Here is a 21,834-nt window from a genome sequence, read left to right as displayed (position 1 = left end):
TAGAGCTTCTGTCGTCCTGCTGGGCACACAAGCACTGTGGCCAGGCCCTTTATGTCAAGATGCTCTTCAAAACCTCCCCTAGGAACATGCAGCAGCGTGCACTATCCTTGCTCCTTGTTTGCAGCTCTACTGCTTTTCCTGGAAGTAGTTTGCAGCTTTACTGCTTTTCCTGGGGAAGGACAAGCCACCAGATATTCCTAGGGAGGGTGCAGAAAGGCTGTGAACAGCCGGGCTCTGATGCTTTGTGTCTGGGTGATGGAAGCCTGAGTGTATGCTTGGGTTTATCACACATGTACTCATAACGTAAAGGGACGCAGGTGGCGCTGTGGGTTAAACCACAGAGCCTAGGGCTTGCCGATCAGAAGGCCGGCGGTTCGAATCCCTGCGACGGGGTGAGCTCCCATTGTTCGGTCCCTGCTCCTGCCAATCTAGCAGTTCAAAAGCACGTCAAAGTGCAAGTAGATAAATACGTACCGCTCCGGCGGGGAGGTAAATGCTATTTCCGTGCGCTGCTCTGGTTCGCCAGAATCGGCTTAGTCATGCTGGCCACATGACCCGGAAGCTGTACGCCGGCTCCCTCGGCCAATAAAGCGAGATGAGCACCACAACCCCAGAGTCATTCGCGACTGGACGTAATGGTCAGGGGTCCCTTTTCCCTTTACCTTTTTACTCATAACGTAAGCTGAGGACTGTCTTTTTTGTTTTCGTAGGTACATCCGAAAAGCACCTGATGGAAGCTTTCTGAGATAGAAGCTGGTTCCAGAGGATTTGGCAACGGTAGCCTTGGAACTTTTGTGAATCCGGTTGCATTTGTGGGGAAATGGCCGAAAATAAAGAAAGGAGTCCTAAAAATCCAGATGTGAGGCCTAAAACCAGCCGGAGTAGAAGCGCAGACAGAAAGGACGGCTATGTGTGGAGCGGAAAGAAGCTTTCCTGGTCAAAAAGGAGTGAAGGCAGTTCTGACGCCGAAACGGCCAGCACCTCAGGGAAATCGATGTTTAGTTTAAGGAACCAGGAGAGGAAACACAGCTGTTCCTCTACTGAGCTGGACTTGGAGCGTTCCTGCGGCCACAGACTCCTAGGCCGCTCCCTTAAGCAGAAACTGCAGGATGCTGTGGGCCAGTGCTTTCCCATAAAGAACTGCAGCAGTCGACATTCTTCGGTGCTTCCATCAAAGAGAAAGATACATATCAGCGAGCTGATGCTGGACAAGTGTCCTTTCCCGCCACGATCCGAACTAGCCTTCCGGTGGCATTTAATCAAACGGCACACGGCCCCTGTAAGACAGGCGTCCGAAAGTTGGTTAAGTATGGAGTCGTCACAAGGTGACGGGAGGAACGGGGAACTCAGGGGCGTTGAGAGTGCCGAAGGAGGAGAGTCAGCGGTTTTGCAGGCCTGCAGCATTCCTGACGTTGCAGCCTGCAGGTGCGAGCCTCAAGGTGACTCTGCCGCAGGCAAGCAGCTAAGGAACAGCAGAGAGGAAAGTGACATGGACTCCGACGATGAGGTGGTGACACTATGCACCAGCTCTAGAAAGAGAAACAAGCCACGGTGGGAAACGGACGACGAGCTGCTGCAGCTGGAAACCCCTCCTAAATATCACACCCAGATAGATTATGTTCATTGTCTTGTCCCTGACCTCCTTCAGATCAATAATAATCCCTGCTACTGGGGAGTGATGGATAAATACGCTGCAGAAGCACTTTTAGATGGGAAGCCAGAAGGGACTTTTTTGCTGCGAGACTCTGCCCAGGAAGATTACTTGTTCTCGGTCAGTTTTAGGCGTTACAGCCGTTCCCTTCATGCCAGGATCGAGCAGTGGAATCACAACTTCAGCTTCGATGCCCACGACCCGTGTGTCTTCCATTCTCCCGACATCACTGGACTCCTGGAACATTACAAAGACCCAAGCTCTTGCATGTTCTTTGAGCCACTTCTCTCGACTCCCTTAAACAGGACTTTCCCCTTTTCCCTTCAACATATATGCAGGACAGTTATTTGCAACAACACGACTTACGATGGCATAGACGCCCTTCCCGTTCCACCCTCTGTGAAGTTGTATCTGAAAGAATATCACTATAAGTCCAAAGTTAGAGTCCTCAGGATTGATGTACCAGACCAGCAACTCTAGAAGACTTTCTGAGAAACCTTTGGGAGTCTCTGTCCTTTCCCCTCTAAATAATTGTTTTCCCCTGAAAAAAAAATTATTTCTAGTCTCAACTGAACTCTGCCTGAGCCTTATGGTCCAAATAGATTTTTATTCTGCAGCTCCAACAGGCAGATTTTTTGGGGTGAAGACACAAAACCTGTCATTTTATTGGTAATAATATTCTATAGGGTTTTATGGAATTTCAAGTAGATTTTTTAAAGTTTTCACTCAAGCCTAACCTTTTAGATTGAAGCTAAGTCAAAATGAATTTTGACTTCCCTTTTATATACTGTGATTTATATGCAGTACAGGCATGTTTGAAACACTGTATGCAATGTCTACTCAAGAGTGACTAATTTGTATTTTATACCTTTCTTTGAAAATTAGTACATGGTCCTCTCTATAAAAAGTAAAATTAATGTCTATTTATGATGCTGCTGCTGCTGTGTGGCTTCTTAATTTCGGTCATAACAAAAATATATTTTCTGTCTTTTGAGTCCATGTGACCATAATCTGGTATAGGGCACAACATAATTTGGTCGTCTGATCATTTTTTACGTGTTTTAAAACTATGGACTGAGCTTAGATTGCCTCGTTTGGAAATATCTACCAAGAACCCAGAATGATCATGCATCATATTAAGCGATGGCAGTGTAAAAAGTTAGTAAATTTTTTACAAGGAATTAAATCGTGGGCAGGGCATCCGATTGGGTGCAGACCTCACAAGCTATTAACTATATGTGCTAAAACAAATATGAATTCCCAAATAGGACAACACTAGGATAGCTCAGTAGGTAGAACACGAGGTGCTTAACCTCAGGGTTGCAGGTTTGAGCCCAACGTTGGGCAAAAGTTTCAGGCATTGCAGAGGGCTGGACTAGATGACCCTCGTGGTTCCTTCCAACTCTTCAGTTCTAAGAAAGAGAGATGTGGACCTCCTGCCTCTCTCACACACACAACTCAGTCTTGCGTAGCGTTGCCATGTTTCAAAAAGTGAAAATCTGGACACAAAAGTTGCTGAGCTTTTTTTGGCACAGTTGATGAGCTTTTTTCTTGGTTTTTGAGCTATTTTTAAGGAAATTCACCCAAAAAATCAACACTTCCAACATGGGTTGCCATACTTCTGGGTTTCCCCAGACATTTTCGGAAATTACACCCGGACGCAATTCACAGATATGTCTGGGAAAACCAGGGCATATGGCAGCCCTAGTCTTGCTTAGATTAGCGCTCTCTTGTCATTTTCCCACCCCCAAACTGCCCAGCTCTAACCATTGTAGTTTTACATGGTTAAAACTACAGTAACCTTTCTCCAAAAGCGTGGACAGTACCTGGTTGGACAGATGTATTATATCTGCATTCTTCAGGCCCGTTGCATAGTTAATACAGGAGAGTATTTTCTCTGCAGACATCGGGGGTTCTTTGTGAGCAGGGAGGAGCAGGTAGCCTGAAGACCGAAGTTTATAGGAAAACACCATCCTCTTTCAGGCATGCGTCTCTCAAACAAAGTATAAATTGAACTAGATAATGCGCTTTGTCCTCCCATCTCAAGGACAGCACTGTGTCCCCTCAGGACTAAGAAGTAGATTATTAGGCTTTTTCTTCACTTGCTATTTTAAAATAGCTTTCGAACTCCAGAGGTCTCCCTGGAGAGCCAAGAGGGCATTGGGTCCTCATACAGCAAGCGCCAGACACGCACTTAGAAATTTATGAATAGGTCAGAGGCCTGGAAACGATGCCTTATGAGCAACGGCTAAGGGAGCTGGGCATGTTTAGCCTGGAGAAGAGGAGGTTAAGGGGTGATATGATTGTTGTTGTTGTTGTTTAGTCGTTCAGTCGTGTCCGACTCTTCGTGACCCCATGGACCAGAGCACGCCAGGCACTTCTGTCTTCCACTGCCACCCGCAGTTTGGTCAGATTCATGTTTGTAGCTTCGAGAACACTGTCTAACCATCTCGTCCTCTGTCGTCCCCTTCTCCTTGTGCCCTCCATCTTTCCCAACATCAAGGTCTTTTCCAGTGAGTCTTCTCTTCTCATGAGGTGGCCAAAGTATTGGAGCCTCAGCTTCACGATCTGTCCTTCCAGTGAGCACTCAGGGCTGATTTCCTTAAGAATGGACGTGTTTGATCTTCTTGCAGTCCATGGGACTCTCAAGAGTCTCCTCCAGCACCATAATTCAAAAGCGTCAATTCTTCGGCGATCAGCCTTCTTTATGGTCCAGCTCTCACTTCCATACATCACTACTGGGAAAACCATAGCTTTTACTATACGGACCTTTGTTGGCAAGGTGATGTCTCTACTTTTTAGAATGCTATCTAGGTTTGCCATTGCTTTCCTCCCTAGAAGCAGGCGTCTCTTAATTTCGTGGCTGCTGTCACCATCTGCAGTGATCATGGAACCCAAGAAAGTAAAATCTCTCACTGCCTCCATTTCCTCCCCTTCTATTTGCCAGGAGGTGATGGGACCAGTGGCCATGATCTTCGTTTTTTTGATGTTGAGCTTCAGACCATATTTTGTGCTCTCCTCTTTCACCCTCAATAAAAGGTTTTTTAATTCCTCCTCACTTTCTGCCATCAAGGTTGTGTCATCTGCATATCTGAGGTTGTTGATATTTCTTCCAGCAATCTTAATTCCGGCTAGGGATTCATCCAGCCCAGCCTTTCGCATGATGAATTCTGCATATAAGTTAAATAAGCAGGGAGACAAAATACAGCCTTGTCGTACTCCTTTCCCAATTTTGAACCAATCAGTTGTTCCATATCCAGTTCTAACTGTAGCTTCTTGTCCCATATAGAGATTTCTCAGGAGACAGATGAGGTGATCAGGCACTCCCATTTCTTTAAGAACTTGCCATAGTTTGCTGTGATCGACACAGTCAAAGGCTTTTGCATAGTCAATGAAGCAGAAGTAGATGTCTTTCTGGAACTCTCTAGCTTTCTCCATAATCCAGCGCATGTTTGCAATTTGGTCTCTGGTTCCCCTGCCTCTTCTAAATCCAGCTTGCACTTCTGGGAGTTCTCGGTCCACATACTGCTTGAGCCTTCCTTGAAGAATTTTAAGCATAACCTTGCTAGCGTGTGAAATGAGTGCAATTGTGCGGTAGTTGGAGCATTCTTTAGCACTGCCCTTCTTTGGGATTGGGATGTAGACTGACCTTCTCCAATCTTCTGGCCACTGCTGAGTTTTCCAAACTTGCTGGCATATTGAGTGTAGCACCTTAACAGCATCATCTTTTAAAATTTTAAATAGTTCAGCTGGAATACCATCACTTCCACTGGCCTTGTTATTTGCAATGCTTTCTAAGGCCCATTTGACTTCACTCTCCAGGATGTCTGGCTCAAGGTCAGCAACCACACTACCTGGGGTGTACGAGACATCCATATCTTTCTGGTATAATTCCTCTGTGTATTCTTGCCACCTCTTCTTGATGTCTTCTGCTTCTGTTAGGTCCTTACCACTTTTGTCCTTTATTATGGTAATCTTTGAACGAAATGTTCCTTTCATATCTCCAATTTTCTTGAACAGATCTCTGGTTCTTCCCATTCTGTTGTTTTCCTCTATTTCTTTGCATTGCTCATTTAAGAAGGCCTTCTTGTCTCTCCTTGCTATTTTTTGGAATTCTGCATTCAATTTCCTGTATCTTTCTCTATCTCCCTCGCATTTTGCTTGCCTTCTCTCCTCCGCTATTTGTAAGGCCTCATTGGACAGCCACTTTGCTTTCTTGCATTTCCTTTTCATTGGGATGGTTTTCGTTGCTGCCTCCTGTATAATGTTTCGAGCCTCCATCCATAGTTCTTCAGGCACTCTGTCCAGCAAATCTAAATCCTTAAACCTGTTCCTCACTTCCACTGTGTATTCATAAGGGATTTGGTTTAGATTGTATCTTACCAGCCCAGTGGTTTTTCCTACTTTCTTCAGTTTAAGCTTGAATTTTGCTATAAGAAGCTGATGATCTGAGCCACAGTCAGCTCCAGGTCTTGTTTTTGCTGACTGTATAGAGCTTCTCCATCTTTGGCTGCAGAGAATATAATCAATCTGATTTCGATGCTGCCCATCTGGTGATGTCCATGTGTAGAGTCGTCTCTTGTGTTGTTGGAAAAGAGTGTTTGTGATGACCAGCTTGTTCTCTTGACAGAACTCTATTAGCCTTTGCCCTGCTTCGTTTTGAATTCCAAGACCAAATTTGCCAGTTGTTCCTTTTATCTCTTGATTCCCTACTTTAGCATTCCAATCCCCTATAATGAGAAGAACATCCTTCTTTGGTGTCACTTCTATAAGCTGTTGTAAGTCTTCATAGAATTGGTCAATTTCAGTTTCTTCAGCACCAGTAGTTGGTGCATAAACTTGGATTACTGTGATGTTAAAAGGTCTGCCTTGGATTCGTATCGAGATCATTCTATCATTTTTGAGATTACATCCCAGTACAGCTTTTGCCACTCTTTTGTTGACTATGAGGGCCACTCCATTTCTTTTACGGGTTTCTTGCCCACAGTAGTAGATATGATAGTCATCCGAACTGAATTCGCCCATTCCCGTCCATTTTAGTTCGCTGATGCCCAAGATGTCAATGTTTATTCTTGCCATCTCATTTTTGACCACATCCAACTTACCCAGGTTCATGGTTCTTACATTCCAGGTTCCTATGCAATATTTTTCTTTACAGCATTGGACTTTCCTTTCGCTTCCATGCATATCCGCAACTGAGCGTCCTTTCGGCTTTGGCCCAGCCGCTTCATCAGCTCTGGATCTACTTGTACTTGTCCTCCGCTCTTCCCCAGTAGCATGTTGGACGCCTTCCGACCTGAGGGGCTCATCTTCCAGCGTCATAACTTTTATATACCTGTTGTCTTTGTCCATGGAGTTTTCTTGGCAGGGATACTGGAGTGGCTTGCCGATTCCTACTCCAGGTGGATCACGCTTGGTCAAAACTCTCCACTATGACCTGTTCATCTTGGGTGCCCTGCTCGGCATAGTTCATAGCTTCTGAGTTCTTCAAGCCCCTTCGCCACGGCAAGGCAGTGATCCATGAAGGGGGGGTGATATGATAGCCATGTTCAAATATATAAAAGGATGTCACATAGAGGAGGGAGAAAGGTTGTTTTCTGCTGCTCCAGAGAAGCAGACACGGAGCAATGGATCCAAACTGCAAGAAAGAAGATTCCACCTAAACATTAGGAGGAACTTCCTGACAGTAAGAGCTGTTCGACAGTGGAATTTGCTGCCAAGGAGTGTGGTGGAGTCTCCTTCTTTGGAGGTCTTTAAGCAGAGGCTTGACAACCATATGTCAGGAGTGCTCTGATGGTGTTTCTTGCTTGGCAAGGGGTTGGACTCGATGGCCCTTGTGGTCTCTTCCAACTCTATGATTCTGTGATTCTAGGTCTTGGTGAATTATCTATTCTCGAGGCACACTTTTTAGCATTGCTTCCCTGTCGCTTAGTTCCTTCTATTTCAGTCATAAAACTACCTAGTTTTCAGTTTTCATAATATCAGTGGGAAGGGTCTCCCCCCCCCCCATTTTTTAAAAGAAACAAACCCCAGGCAGTGGTGTAGCTTTCTCTTCTTCCTCCCACCCTGCATTTACCTTCCCCCCTCAAGATTAATATTTTTGAATTAATCTTGTTTCCTTTAAAAAGAAGGAATCCCAATTTTCACTTTAAAAAGTTCTCAGGGCGACCTATTTCTGTCCTTGTACTCACTCCATTTCGCTTTTATTTCATCTGCATGCTGATACTATTCCTCCTCTCCTAATTGCTTTGTAATTACATTTGCTTCCCCCTTGTAGCTCTGTGAGTAAAGGTAAAGGGTAAAGGGACCCCTGACCATTAGGTCCAGTCGTGACCAACTCTGGGGTTGCGGCGCTCATCTCGCTCTATGGGCCGAGGGAGCCAGCATACAGCTTCCGGGTCATGTGGCCAGCATGACTAAGCCGCTTCTGGCGAACCAGAGCAGCGCACGGAAACACCGTTTATCTTCCCGCCAGAGTGGTACCTATTTATCTACTTGCACTTTGACATGCTTTCGAACTGCTAGATTGGCAGGAGCAGGGACCGAGCAACAGGAGCTCACCCTGCCGCGGGGATTCGAACCACTGACGTTCTGATAGGGGAGGGCGAATCCCCACCCCACCCCATTTCATTGCAGTACAAAAGGAGAAACACTCTGTTTCACAAGGCTTTTAAGTGTGGAATCCAATCAAGCTAGCCTCTCCTAGAGGTCATGTAAGGACCACCTCTCAGACTATGCGCAGGGGTCAGCAAACTTTTTCAGCAGGGGGCAGGTTCACTGTCCCTCAGACCTTGTGGGGGGCCGGACTATTTTTTTTTGGGGGGGGGGGAGAACGAATTCCTATGCCCCACAAATAACCCAGAGATGCATTTTAAATAAAAACACACATTCTACTCATGTAAAAACACGCTGATTCCCAGACCATCCACAGCCTGGATTTAGAAGGCAACTGGGCCAGATCTAGCCCTCAGGCCTTAGTTTGCCTACCCATGGACTATGGAAAACATGTTTGCAGCGGGTAATACCCAGGTAGGTGCTGCCACTTGCACAAGAACATTTGACTGTGCAACAGAACCTCCTCTCCCTCTTCTCTCCCTGCGCACCCCCTAAATCTGTTCTGGGGCTTCCCAGGATAATACTTTTTTATATTTTAAACTACAGTGCAAGCAACTTATTTTTAAAAAAATGTTTAAGGAAAATCACATGGCGCATGTGGAAAGGTAGTACCTGCACGTCTGGCGGGGTGGTGGTGTGTGCGGGAAATAATGGTACGTACTTACTAATGTTCATCACTTGTTAGTGTGTATTGAGGAAGGGGAATATAGGAAACCTTTTGTCTGAGCCAGAACAAAGGAATGTTATTCCCACCTGCCTTTTCTCTCTTCTCTCTCTTTCGCTCGCTGTCGCTCTCGCTGAGACCAGAGAGAGCCACAAAGCTCCTTCCACCGTCTTTTATGAGTCTCTGCAGGAATGTGCTTTAAGTAGACCCTGACGCATGAGCAAGCTTGAGAAAGCACCTTTCATGTTGAGGAAACCAGCTGGCAAGAGAGCCGACAGTCTCTGCTGTATGTCGGCAGATTTCCCCAGAGAAGCCCTAATTCCCATTTTCATTTTTCTCAGAAAAGAAGCCTAGTCCATGCACAGCCTGACACAAGAGGGGAAATGCACAGATTCCGTTCATTGGTTTTGTCAGAAACTAGCCTGCTCCTGTCTTCCAGTGTTTCTTGGCCGATGAACGAGGTTGTAATCACGACTGACATTAATGAAAGCACATCTAGTCAAAGCGAAGGCTGAACTCGCGACACCCACTGAAGGAGTTTCTGGGTTCATTTTCAAGCCTTCTGCTGGGCGTATTTGCAGCATTTTTAGTCTACTCTGGAGCTGGCCGGCACTGCAAATTCCATTCAGAAAAACGGCTGAATAGCTAGCTCCTGAGAAAGTGTCGGGAGGACAAAACCCAGAAAACACTAGGCTTGCAATGCTGCAACAGCAGCAACATCCTCCTTACTAACATGAATGAAAAATGACCCTAGCTGGGGGAAATGGCTAGCATGGAAGCCACCGTCGTTCTGAGCAAGAGAAAACCAGGATCGTTTAGTTAAAAGCAGAAGGTCGAGGGATAATCTTACAAGTTGCTGCAATATTTATGTTTTCTTCTTAGATGTAGCATTCCTTCCTGTGGTGTCTTGTTTCCACAACAGAAGCCGTTTTTCTCCGCCGAACTTTACTATCTCGGCAGGCAAAACAGCTCATCTCATTGGCCGCTGCGTGAGCAGAAATAGGGACTGTCCACTCCTTCCGCCCTGCTAGTGACCGCAGCTCTTTTTAGTTGCAGCATGTGACATTTAGGGCCCTCAAGGGCAGAGAGATTCCACATTAGCCAACCAAATGCCAATCCAGAAAGAGGATGAGTTGGTGGGGTTATCTTATAAAAACGGCACTCTTCTGTAAAGACGAGAATTTACAGTTAAATTATGTGTCATCAACCAGGAAAGACAGGCTACTCACAGCTTATCACAATAAAAGCCTCCAGTAGGAAAATGGTGCCCAAAAGTAGCTGGGAATGGGAGCAAGTGCAGTTATAACAATGACGACTTTTATGGTTGTATCCAGCACAGTGGTCAGGGATGGTAGGTGTCATCTGAAACATCTGGCAACCTCCCCAACCTGCTGCCCTCCAGATGTTTAGGATGCAAGATCCATCAGCCCCAGCCAGTGGCGTAGCGTGGGTTGTCAGCACCCGGGGCAAGGCAAGTAATTTGGGGGTGCAGGGGGGGCCGGCCGCACCGGGCGCAACATCTGGGGGGCGCGCTCGCACTCGCAGCTCTCTGCCCCTACCTGGCTCACTCACTCTCTCTCACTGCAGTGCTGGCTGTGCGAATCCGATCCGAGCTGCCGGGTCGCCGCCCACTGTGGAGGGGAGGGTGCCAGGCGTGCGGTGTGGTGCGGAGAGAGAGCGAGGGACTATCTGGGGGTGGGACAGTGCAGCGGGGGGGCACAAATTACTTGCCTTGCCCCGGGTTAGGGGGCGCAAATTACTTGCCTTGCCCCGGGTGCTGACAACCCACGCTACGCCACTGGTAGCAGCCAAAGCTTCTGAACTATTTTTAAGGGTGTTCCACATTGATTACTAGAGCGCAGCCAATCACTGTGGTGGCAAATGACTGGATGCCTGCGCAAGCTCTTGCAGGAAAGGCTGCGGGCAGCAAATCAGATACAGCTGATAAAATGAACTCTAGGCCTGTTGCCTGATATGCAGGGCTGGCGCTAAGGTGGCCTTCCTACGCATGGCCCAAAAACAAGGGCGTAGAATCTGCCGATCCGAATTTATATTTATAGCTGCAGAATTTAGAAATCATGGGAGGAGTTCAACGTCGGGCTCCTCTGATTGTTCCGCCATCTCCTCTCTCTTGCTTTTGGGGGAGCGGGTTTCTCCTGGCCCTCCAGGGCAGAATTGGGGCATGCAGAGAGTGCGCATTGTGCTCCTGCTGGCATGCCAGCTTAGCTGAATCCCGCCCAATTTCCGTAGCCATCATCAAGAGTGTAAATTAGATAGAAATGCAAAACATCTCACTGTACAGAACACACCTGTATGCAAGTGACCTATGCACAGTTCTGCTGCTCAGGTGCTCACTGTTGATGGGCAACCTCAAGACCCCTGTGGGTCTACTTTCTTAGGAAAAGAGCACCTCAGAAGAACAGTAAGAAAAAGAGGGAACAGCCCTGGGGCTCAACAAGGCAAAATTCATTATTACAGCTCAGGGCCGGCACACCCATAAGGTAAGGTGAGGCGACTACCTCGGGAGGCGGAATCCACAGAGGCAGCAGAGCCTGGTGGACATCTTTATTCAGCCCTTCTTCCTGATATCAATCTTCACTCACCCATTCTTCCCCAGCAGGGAGGGTGGCATCTTGTGGTTTGCCTCAGGTGTCGAAATCTCTTGCGCCAGCCCTCTTACAGGCTTTCTCTCCACCACCCTGTTTTCTCTCGTTCTTTAGAACAGTCTAGGACAGGGGTCAGCAGACTTTTTCAGCAGGGGGCCGGTCCGATGTCCCTCAGACCTTGTGGGGGGGCCGGACTCTATTTTGGAAAAAAAAATGAACGAATTCCTATGCCCCACAAATAACCCAGAGATGTATTTTCAATAAAAGGACACATTCTACTCATGTGAAAACACGCTGATTCCCGGACCGTCCGTGGGCCGGATTTAGAAGGCGATTGGGCCAGATCCGGCCCCCGGGCCTTCGTTTGCCTGCCTATGGTCTGGGACTAGACTGCCCCTCAGACAGAAGGCAGCTTCAAGCAGGAATGTCCACTGTAAAGAAGAACCACTTTGGTAGTAACAAGCAGCTCAAGACATTTGGTGCCTGAAGCAAAGGACAAGAAGGTGTCTTTCCCCAAACCAACTGGACTGGTAGTTGAAATTTACTCCAATATTGGGGGCGTCCTCCATGCACTCGAGGGCAGCAGGCTAGCATAGCAGTTAGAGGGCACTCACAGCTCTGTCCATTCTGCAGCTTGCATATAATAGTAACTGGTTTTTTCCCTTCTCTACTCTCCCACTTGGAAAACTGTAGTTGCTATGTGGGACAGTCATGACTCATAATGACCATCAGGCATCACTGACCTGTTTCCCAGCTCTGCATGCTAATTAAAATGGAAACAATGTCACTAGATGATGATGATGATGATGAATAGCAGCCTTGGATGCAACAAACCACATGATGTTCTGCATGTTTGTAACACAGACTTTAGGCTTGCAAGACAGAGCTGTTCTGCCTGGCCTGGACTCAGTCTGACCCTTATGTTTCCCTCCCCTTATGGTTTTGATCTATGGGCTACTTTTAAAATGAGGCTGCATTTTAAAGTGCATTTTAACCTGTATTTTAAATTGGATCCCCCCCATTATATTTTTATTATAATTTTACTGGTGTTAGCCACCCTGAGCCTGGCCAACCTAGCTCGGTCCCTGCTCCTGCCAACCTAGCAGTTTGAAAGCACACCTGTGCAAGTAGATAAATAGGTACCGCTCCAGCAGGAAGGTCAACGGCGTTTCCGTGTGCTGCTCTGGTTCGCCAGAAGCGGCTTAGTCATGCTGGCCACATGACCCAGGAAAACTGTCTGTGGACAAACGTTGGCTCCCTCGGCCAGTAAAGCGAGATGAGCGCCACAACCTCAGAGTCATTCGCTACTGGACTTAACTGTCAGAGGTCCTTTACCTTGTGTTATCCTGTCTCCTCTCAGTCTCCTCTTCCAGGCTAAGCATACACAGCTCCCTCAACCATTCCTCATAAGGCTTGGTTTCCAGACCCTTGATCATCTTGGTCACCCTCCTCTGCACATGTTCCAGTTTGTCAATACCCTTCTTAAACTGTGGTACCCAGACCACACGACTCCAGGCAGGGCCTGACCAAGGCAGAATAGAGGTACAGTCATACCTTGGGTTATAGACCCTTCAGGTTGTGCGTTTTCAGGTTACGGACACACTAGAACCTGGAAGTACCGGAACGGGTTACTTCCGGGTTTCGGTGCTCGCACATGCGCAAAAGTGCCAAATCGCAACCCGTGCGGGCGCAGACACAGCGCTGCGGGTTGCGGACACTGCGGGTTGCAAATGTGCCTCCCGCACAGATCACGTTCGCAAATCACGGAAGTCCACTGTACTGTTACTTTCTGTTAATGAATGTTAATGAATTGTTCTGTGGTTTCTTATTATTTTGGGCAGCTTTTAATAATAGGATAGCCTGTCCCCTGCCCATGCCTCCCTTTAACTAGACTCTTAAAACTGCTTTGTTCCAGCATACATCTTCTAGTTAAATCCTGTTGACTATCCTTTTTTATCAGTTGCTCACACAGGCTTTTTTATGACTGTGTTTTGGCTACTGTTGGTTTTATTGTGAGGTTTCTTGCTTTTCATTTTCTTGCACTTTTTAGATTTGTAAGTCACCTTGACTTTTATAGACAGGCTGGGTGTTGATGGCAAAAATAAATAACCAATCATTTTAGACACCTGGGAAGTGTGAGGTATAAATAAATAAAAGCACATCATTGTTTGATCGATGGTTTTATGTGTTTAGATACCACGTTCCTGCCAAGACATCTGTCTGCACAGGGCACTATGGGTCTTTGTGCGGCGGGGGGCAGTGTTTGGTATTTATATACCTCCCAATTAACCATAGGCTCTTGGTAGAGGGGATGCTCAGAAGCGGCAGCTAAGAGTGTTTCAGGCACCCTTCCCAAATGCTTGCTATTACCTTAAATGGCTGAGAATCAGCTCATGCAAAGCACTGCTTCGTCTTGCATGAAGTTGCTCAAACAAAATGTTCAGCGGCTGAAGAGGTGCACTTGGTTGGGTGTTATGTTCTGAGTTGAATAGGATCCAAAAGGCAGCAGTCTGATTGGTCTTAGAACAATAGGATTCAAAATGCAGCAGTCTGATTGGTCCTAGAACAATAGGATTCAGAATGCAGCAGTCTGACTGGTCCACAGAAGCCACCCAATCCAGCTCCAGGTGGAAGTGAATCTGCAACCTGATTGGCCTACAGATGAATCCTGGAATTAGCCAATCACGTGGGGGCCATTGTGTAAATAATGTATATAAAGCAGACATTCTGGGGGAACTTCCATTCCTCCTCACCACTATGAGATGAATAAAAAGCATGAAATCCACTCTCGACTCCAAGTATATTTCATTGGGACACCATAGCTGTCAATGTTTCCCTTTTTTTAAGGGAAATCCCCTTATTCCGAATAGGATTTCTCGCAAGAAAAGGGAAAAGTTGACAGCTATGTGGGACACGAGGGAGGGTCTTCTCAGTGGCTGCACCCTGACTGTGGAACTCTTGCCCAATTGCACGTTGCCAAAAAAGAGGACAAAACAGGACAACAATTTGCATAAACTTGGCATGTGGCAATTTATATGTGTGGATGCAGGTTTTTGTTACTACAAACTTTACTGAAGAATAAAACTTATACAATCACACAATACAATTTATGCAACAATACAATAGTTTATACAAGAAAATCCTCCCTTAAAAATAAATAAATGAAGTAACTTATTCATACCTACGCTCAAACACACACCTTTCTCCTGTTCTCACCAAAATTGGTTCTGCTTTCTTTTTCAAAGGAGTAAAGGAAGCAGTTATTAAGGCAAAGAATCTGGTAATATTTTTATTAACCGCTGCTCTTTGCAGCGCTGTTCAAATAGAGAAAACTTTAGCTGATATCAGTTTTATGAACCGGTGGAGCAATGCGTGGAATTTAGTCCTTCGAGAAACACTTACCGGGCACGTCAGATTTTTGAATAGGAAAGCGAAGTCAGACCCGTTTATTGTAGTCTGGTGGGAATTTACTGAAAATATCAACAAGGAAAAGCTACATCTTCTTCTCTCCACCAGTTTCACAAGACATTGGGGACAAATGAATCTCTCCATGAATAATCCATCACCTTCTGTTTATTACAAGTTATACTTTACATCTCCTAATGTGCATTGCATTCTCAACTAGTGTGCAACTGTGCTGTAATGCTTCTGTCTCATGCTTGATATTTTGCTTCACCTTAGTCACCATCAGAAGTCCATCTAAGTTCCTCCGGTTTTGATTTTATATTTGTTGTATCATTGAAAATCCATAAAGAATTTTTTTTTAATGACAAAACCCACAAACACCTTACCCCATTCCTCATCTTTTCCATTCAGGGCTATGTTTTCTGAAACTTATTACTGTATATTTCGCTCTATAGGACGCACTTTTTCCCCTCCAAAAATGAAGGGGAAATGTGTCTGTGTCCTATGGAGCGAATGCAGGCTCCTTGGCTTCAGCGATAGCAAGGTGAAGCCTCTGAAGTGCAGAGGGAGCGCTCCCTCCGCGCTCCGGAGGCTTCGCGTTGCTTTCGCTGAAGCCTGGAGAGCGAGATATATTGGTGTGCATCGATCCCTCTTGTTCTCCAGGCTTCAGGGATAGCTGCCTGAAGCCTTCGGAGCACAGCGCAAGTTCCCGCTGCGCTCCGCAGGCTTCCGGGTTCCTTTTGCTGAAGCCAGGAGAGCAAGAAGACTCTCCTGGCTTCAGCAGAGAGGGAGAGCTGCGCAGCGCCCCTTCAGCCAAGTGGGAGGAAAAATGGAAGGGATTCTGTTTCTCCTGCCGCTTCGCTGAAGGGGCGCTGAGCAGAGAGGGGGAGAATTTTTTTTCTTGTTCTCCCCCTCTAAAACAAGGTGCGTCCTGACACAAGATCTACCCACCAGGGAAGAATGGCAGATGACGTTGATGGATTACATGGAACTGGCGGAAATGACTGGCAGAATCCGAGACCAGGGAGAAGAGTCGGTGGAAGAAGATTGGAAAAAATTTAAAGCCTATCTACAAAAACATTGTAAAATTAATGAATGTTAGAAGGATGCTGGAATGAAGTTATATGGTTTTAGCAGAAATGTAATAAAGACTTAAGTAAAAGTGGGTTGATAACAGGATAAAATGAAAAATTTAAGGTTAGACTGTTAAGATAAATTATAGAACAAAAATTGAGTAAGATAGAAAGAATTTGCTGAAATAGTTAATTGAAATAGAATACAAAAAAGGGAGGTGTGAGGAGGTCGATGAACCAAGTTAATGAAAGGTAAAGATATGGAATATTGGATGTGTGTGTTTAATGTATTTTTTTTTCATTTTTCTCTTTTTTTTCTCTTTTTTGTATTGTATTGTTTTTTTATTGTAACTGTAATGTATGTTTTGTTAAATTTATATTGTTTATTTTTCTTTCTTTTTCTTTTTTCTGTAATTTCCAAACCTCTAATAAATATTTAAAAAAAAACAAAAAACAAGGTGCGTCCTATGCTCCGGTGCGTCCTATAGAGCGAAAAATACGGTAATTTATTTAGAACACAAAGTACAGTCATACCTCATGTTACATTTGCTTCAGGTTGAGTGTTTTCAGGTTGCGTCCCGCGGCGACCAGGAAGTACTGGAATGGGTTACTCCCGGGTTTCGTCGCTTGCGCATGCGCAGACGCGCAAAATGACTTCACGCACATGCGCAGAAGCAGTGAATCACGACCTGCACGTGTGCAGGTTGCATTCTTTTCAGGTTGCGAACGGGCCTCTGGAGCGGATCCCGTTCGCAACCAGAGGTACCGTTGTAGTCCACTCCAACATCCAATCATAGATGTATAATTTTTTATAGATTTGTTTACTGCATTTATGTATCCTGCCTTTTCCTCTAAGAAGCTTGAAGTGGTGTAAATGGCTCTCCCCTTCCTCACAACGACCCTGCGAAGTATGCTAGGCTGAGAGCCACTGCATATCTCAGTAAGCTTCCTGGCTGAGTGGGGATTTGTGTTGGGATACTGCCAGGGAGACAAAGTCCATCTTGACTCCACATCGTCTCCGGACGTCCATCAATCTCCCGTAGACACGCAGTATCAGCAATTAGCGACAGGAGCTCCAGAAATAGCTTTCCATATTCTAGAGCCGATGCACGCTCTATCAGCAGATAAAGCACAGCAAAAGATGCACCCAGGAGAGCATGATTTACAAGTTTATACAGCGTTGATCAGAACAGAGAAAAACCATGACTGCCTGCTAGAGATGTCTTCGGCAGAGAGAGAAACGAAAGCAAAAGACACAACAGAAACATCCTGTGAGACAGGAAATGCGCAGGCTGTGACACAAACATCCTGCTCCCTTTTAACGTGGAACGGAAATATCCTAACAATTTGAACCCTGGTCCAAACCCTCCAAGTGTCCCTATTTTCCAGGGACAGTGCCGGATTTACAGAAGCCATCCCAGTTTTCTGATTTGATCCTGGAATGTCCCACTTTTCCTTAGGACCTCCCTGTTTTCATCAGGAAAATGTTGGAGAGTATGGAGTTTTGTGACCCCCGAGCCAAGGAGATAAGTAACTACACAACCTTTAAACCTGGATAGAGAAGGGTTTTTTAAATGTTTAATATTTCATTACTAGTACGTTTCCAAGTACAATTCAAAGTGTTGGTGCTGACCTTTAAAGCCCTAAACGGCCTCGGTCCAGTATATCTGAAGGAGTGTCTCCACCCCCATCGTTCAGCCCGGACACTGAGGTCCAGCTCCAAGGGCCTTCTGGCGGTTCCCTCACTGTGAGAAGCCAAGTTACAGGGAACCAGGCAGAGGGCCTTCTCGGTAGTGGCACCCGCCCTGTAGAACACCCTCCCATCAGATGTCAAAGAGGAAAAACAACTACCAGACTTTTAGAAGTCATCTGAACGCAGCCCTGTTTAGGGAAGCTTTTAATGTTTGATGCATTACTGTATTTTAATATTTTCTTGGAAGCCGCCCAGAGTGGCTGGGGAAGTCCAGCCAGATGGGCAGGGTATAAATAAATTATTATTATTATTATTATTATTATTATTATTATTATTATTATTAATGTTGGAAGGTGCCCAGAGTGGCTGGGGCAACCCAGTCAGATGGTCAGGGTACAAATAATAAAGTTGTTGTTGTTGTCATTGAATAGGACTCCCCTATTTTCATTGGGAAAATGTTGGAGGGTTATGCTGGTCTCCCAGATTCTAGTTCTACTCTCTAACCACTATGCCACACTGTCAAACCTAGAAACAATGGCTATGTCTTAAATAGAAAAATAGTGGCTCTTGCACTAGTAGGGAAGAGGGGAACTGTGTCCTCCTGAGTGCAGATTCAAAGTCCCATATGCTCTCCTCCATGGTTGGTATGTTTTTCATCTTTAAACTAGACAGCCCTTGAAGCAGAGAACACCTTCAAAGAGAGCTGCCCTCCATAAAATGGGACACTCTGTGTGCACCTCCCTCCCCAAATAAATTTGCCTGGCTTCCTCGAGTTTATTAAGGAGGGTGGCAAAGACTTATTCTCTCCTGCCCTGCCCTGCCTTTAATCTGATTTAACCTCCTGCTGTGGTGATGCATTTTTAAGCAGGCTCTGTTGCTTTATGCGCTTCTCATGCTGCCGTTTTAATTATTTAATTGATATATTGCATTTGCTGTCATTTTCATTGGGTTCTGTATTCCCCCCCATCAGATGCAGTGTGCTTGTTATACCAACCAGGTGCCTCTGGGAAGCCTGAGAGCGGGAGCTGAACCCCAAGGTGCTTTCCCCAGCTTGTATTTCTGGACAACTGGTATTCTGAACTTACAGATTTGAAAACAAGGGACCAGCAGCCTCAAAAATAAGGGATCAGAAGCCAAAATAAGGGATTTTCAGAGCACAGGTATGTTCGACTTCTGAGCCCCTCCGAGCCAAAGGCAGAAAGCCCAGCCAGCAGCCAAACGAAGCCTCAAGCAGTGGTTCCCACAGCGCAGCAACCCAGCAAAGGGGACGCAGCAAGGAAAACCACCATCACCTCTCTGCTGGGAAGCGCTGAGCAAAGGCGAGTCCCCAGGCAACGCGGCCGATTTGATCGGCACAAGGCATGCAAGCTCCACCCCCCAGTCGTTCTTAGACTCCTTATTGGGTGAGCAACGCAGCCAAGCAACACAGTTGGAGCCTCCCTCCTCCCTGGCCGGCAGGGAGGGAGGGAGAGGAGCTGCTTCCTTTGAAACCCGGGAAATTTAAGGGACATCATCAATAAGGGACAGCAGCGGGACACAGCACTGGGATAAGGGACTGAATGAAATTAAAAAAGAAGATAAGATATTATTCCAGTATGCTATAGTTGTGGCTAGAATATTAATTGCACAAAATTGGAAAAGTCCAAACACCCCAGCGATCAGAGATTGGCAAATAAAATTATTTGAATTTGTTGAATTAGCAAAAATGACACAAAAAAATCAGAAACAAAAAAAATACAAAGTTTATTAGTGACTGGAATAATTTTATGGTATACATTGAAGGGAATTATAGAAACTTAAAAACTATAGCAGGTTTTATATAGATCTTACGATGCGTCAACCATTAACAATTAACAGCTGCAGGAAAAAGAAAGTATTTTTATTAAGAAGCCCAAAATCGGGAGGGAAGGAGGTCAATAGGTGTGTAGAGGAAAGATTTAAATATTTAAAGATATAAAGATTTAAGTAAGAAGACAAAGAACTGTAACAGAAACTGATGTCACTTCTGTCTTATGTTTGGATATCTCTTCTGAAATTGTTGATTTGTTTTTTCTTTTGGTTATTTAAGTGAAACTCAATAAAAAGAAATGGGAAAAGACAAATAAGTGAGTAAGCAGTGAAAGATGGAAAGAATTTGCTAACTTAATTATTAACTGGAATACAAAAAGGGAGGTGGGAGGAGGTCGAGGAAACAAGTTATTGAAGGATGGAATTGCGAAAAATGGAAGCGTTTCTTTTTTAAATGTTTTTTTTTTTCTTCTGTTGGTGGTGTGGAGGTGTGGTGTGTTTTCTAATTTTTCTATATCCTTGTTTTTTTCTCCATTTTTATTGTATTTTGTCTTTTTTCCATTTTTGCTGTATTTGTTAAAATTGGAATAAATATCTGTCAGGGAACTGCCATCGGAAGGACAGGAGGTGCAAAGGCTCACTGAGGTTGAGAGAGACGTAGCAGCTGAAGAGGGAACCAGTAGGGGGAGAGCAGGAACTTCAAAGGAAAGAGAGTCGGAGGGATGGCTCAGAGACGCTTCCAGCGAAAACAGCGGGGAGGTCTCAGGACCTCCTATAGGGACACCCATTCCTCGCCGGAAACTGTCACGCCGAGAGTCCAGAAGACGTGTTTCCGTTAAGGAGCTTTTATGTTGGAAACGATTCCGAAAGCAACCACTTTCGGATTCTGCTAGCGATTGACGCAGCCATGCCAGAGGGGCTCCATCACAGGGAGAGGTTTGAAAACCTGATTAAACTCTGAGGAACTTGCATTTTACGCACAAGCAGCTCATCATCCCATCACAGCAATCCGAAAGTCTCCGAAAGCCAGCTTGTGCAGGGAGAGGCATCATGAGCGACCCAGCCGGAACCGGAGGAGCAGGAGCAGCTGGAGGGGGTCCAAGCCTGGAAGAAAGGTACAGGGCGTTGGAGATCCAGCTTGCCATGCAAACGGCGAGGCTTGAGGAGAGGAGGGCTCAGGATGCAGGAAAGGGGAAGGAGAAAACCACCCCGCTCGCCAGAAAGGTGCCAGGATTGGTGCAGAAATTCAGGGGGGATCCCAGAAACTATCATGCCTTTAGAACAGAGATGCAATACGCTCTCAACCTGCAGTTTGACGACTTCCCCGACGAGGAATCGCGAGTGGCTTTTGTAATTGGCCATCTCGAATCGGGGGCGAAGGACTGGGTTAGACCCCTGATGGCAGTGAATAATGAGATCCTAAAGGACACGAGGAAGTTTTTTCGTGCCATGGACCTGATGTTTTCCAGCGACATTGAGCAGGGAGTGGTGTGAAGGCAGTTAATGGCTTGCAAACAGGGGAGCCGATCTGTCCGTGAGTACTGGACTGAGTTTACAATGTTGATTCATAAATTGGGGTGGGACCTATCGGCGGAACCCATCCAGATGCTTTTCGAAGAGGGGCTTTCTTCGGCCGTTAAAGATGAACTTTCCCGGGGGCCCAGGGCGGAGTCTATGGACCAGCTGACCAAATCCGCGCTGGCCATAGGAGCGCACCAGGAAGCGAGGGCTTTGGAAAGGCGGGAAGGGAAAGGAGAACGTTGGAGGGAGCTCCGCATTCCAGACATTCCAGAGCCACCTTTCCCGCCGGGAGAGCCGATGGAGGTTGGAACAGCGCGGGCGTGTTCAGTTTCAAATCCCAGTGAAGGGCGGAAGAAGGAGGGAAAGAGCGCCAAGAAATGTTATCTCTGCCAACAGCCAGGGCACTTTGCCAGAGTCTGCCCACAAAGAAGGGAATGGCAAGGGATGGCAGGAGCTGTTGGGGAAAAGGAGGAGGAGAGCAAGGTGCAAGTAAAAGCCAACGCCTGGCTGCCACCGTCGGGGCACAGCAGCCAGGCCAAAGAGCAGTGAAAGTGCCCACGCCAGACCCTCCCAGACCTGCTTTAGTGATAGAGGTGTTGCTAGAGCTGCCCAACGGACACCCACTACAGATCAAGGCGCTTTTGGATTCAGGGAGCTCCTGTAATTTCATGAGTAAGGAGTTTGCAGCTGAGCACCAGATACAGACCATCCCTTTAAGTAACCCCTTGCAGGTGACCACGATTGACGGCAGAGAGCTGTTGGGAGGAGAAGTTAGCCAACAGACAGTCCCGATGATAATGAGGGTGGCAAGGCACACC

General features: G+C 46.2%; 1 protein-coding gene across 1 annotated transcript; it reads left to right on the top strand.

Annotated features, from left to right (window-relative positions):
- Positions 1-818: 818 nt before the first annotated feature.
- SOCS4 (suppressor of cytokine signaling 4) lies at positions 819-2,583 on the top strand. Its single transcript, XM_083438389.1, has one exon. The coding sequence runs from the start codon at positions 821-823 to the stop codon at positions 2,129-2,131; it is 1,311 nt and encodes a 436-aa protein (XP_083294515.1). The 5' UTR covers positions 819-820; the 3' UTR covers positions 2,132-2,583.
- Positions 2,584-21,834: the final 19,251 nt, after the last annotated feature.

This window comes from Podarcis tiliguerta (assembly GCF_965153285.1).
Source record: "Podarcis tiliguerta genome assembly, chromosome: 1".
Taxonomy (NCBI): Eukaryota; Metazoa; Chordata; class Lepidosauria; order Squamata; family Lacertidae; genus Podarcis; species Podarcis tiliguerta.
Note: the sequence above shows the minus strand (reverse complement) of the source record. Positions and strands in the feature narration are given on the sequence as shown.

Bases quoted from the DNA above. Each gene is read 5' to 3' on its own strand.
- SOCS4 (XM_083438389.1), top strand. From the start codon at position 821: ATGGCCGAAAATAAAGAAAGGAGTCCTAAAAATCCAGATGTGAGGCCT.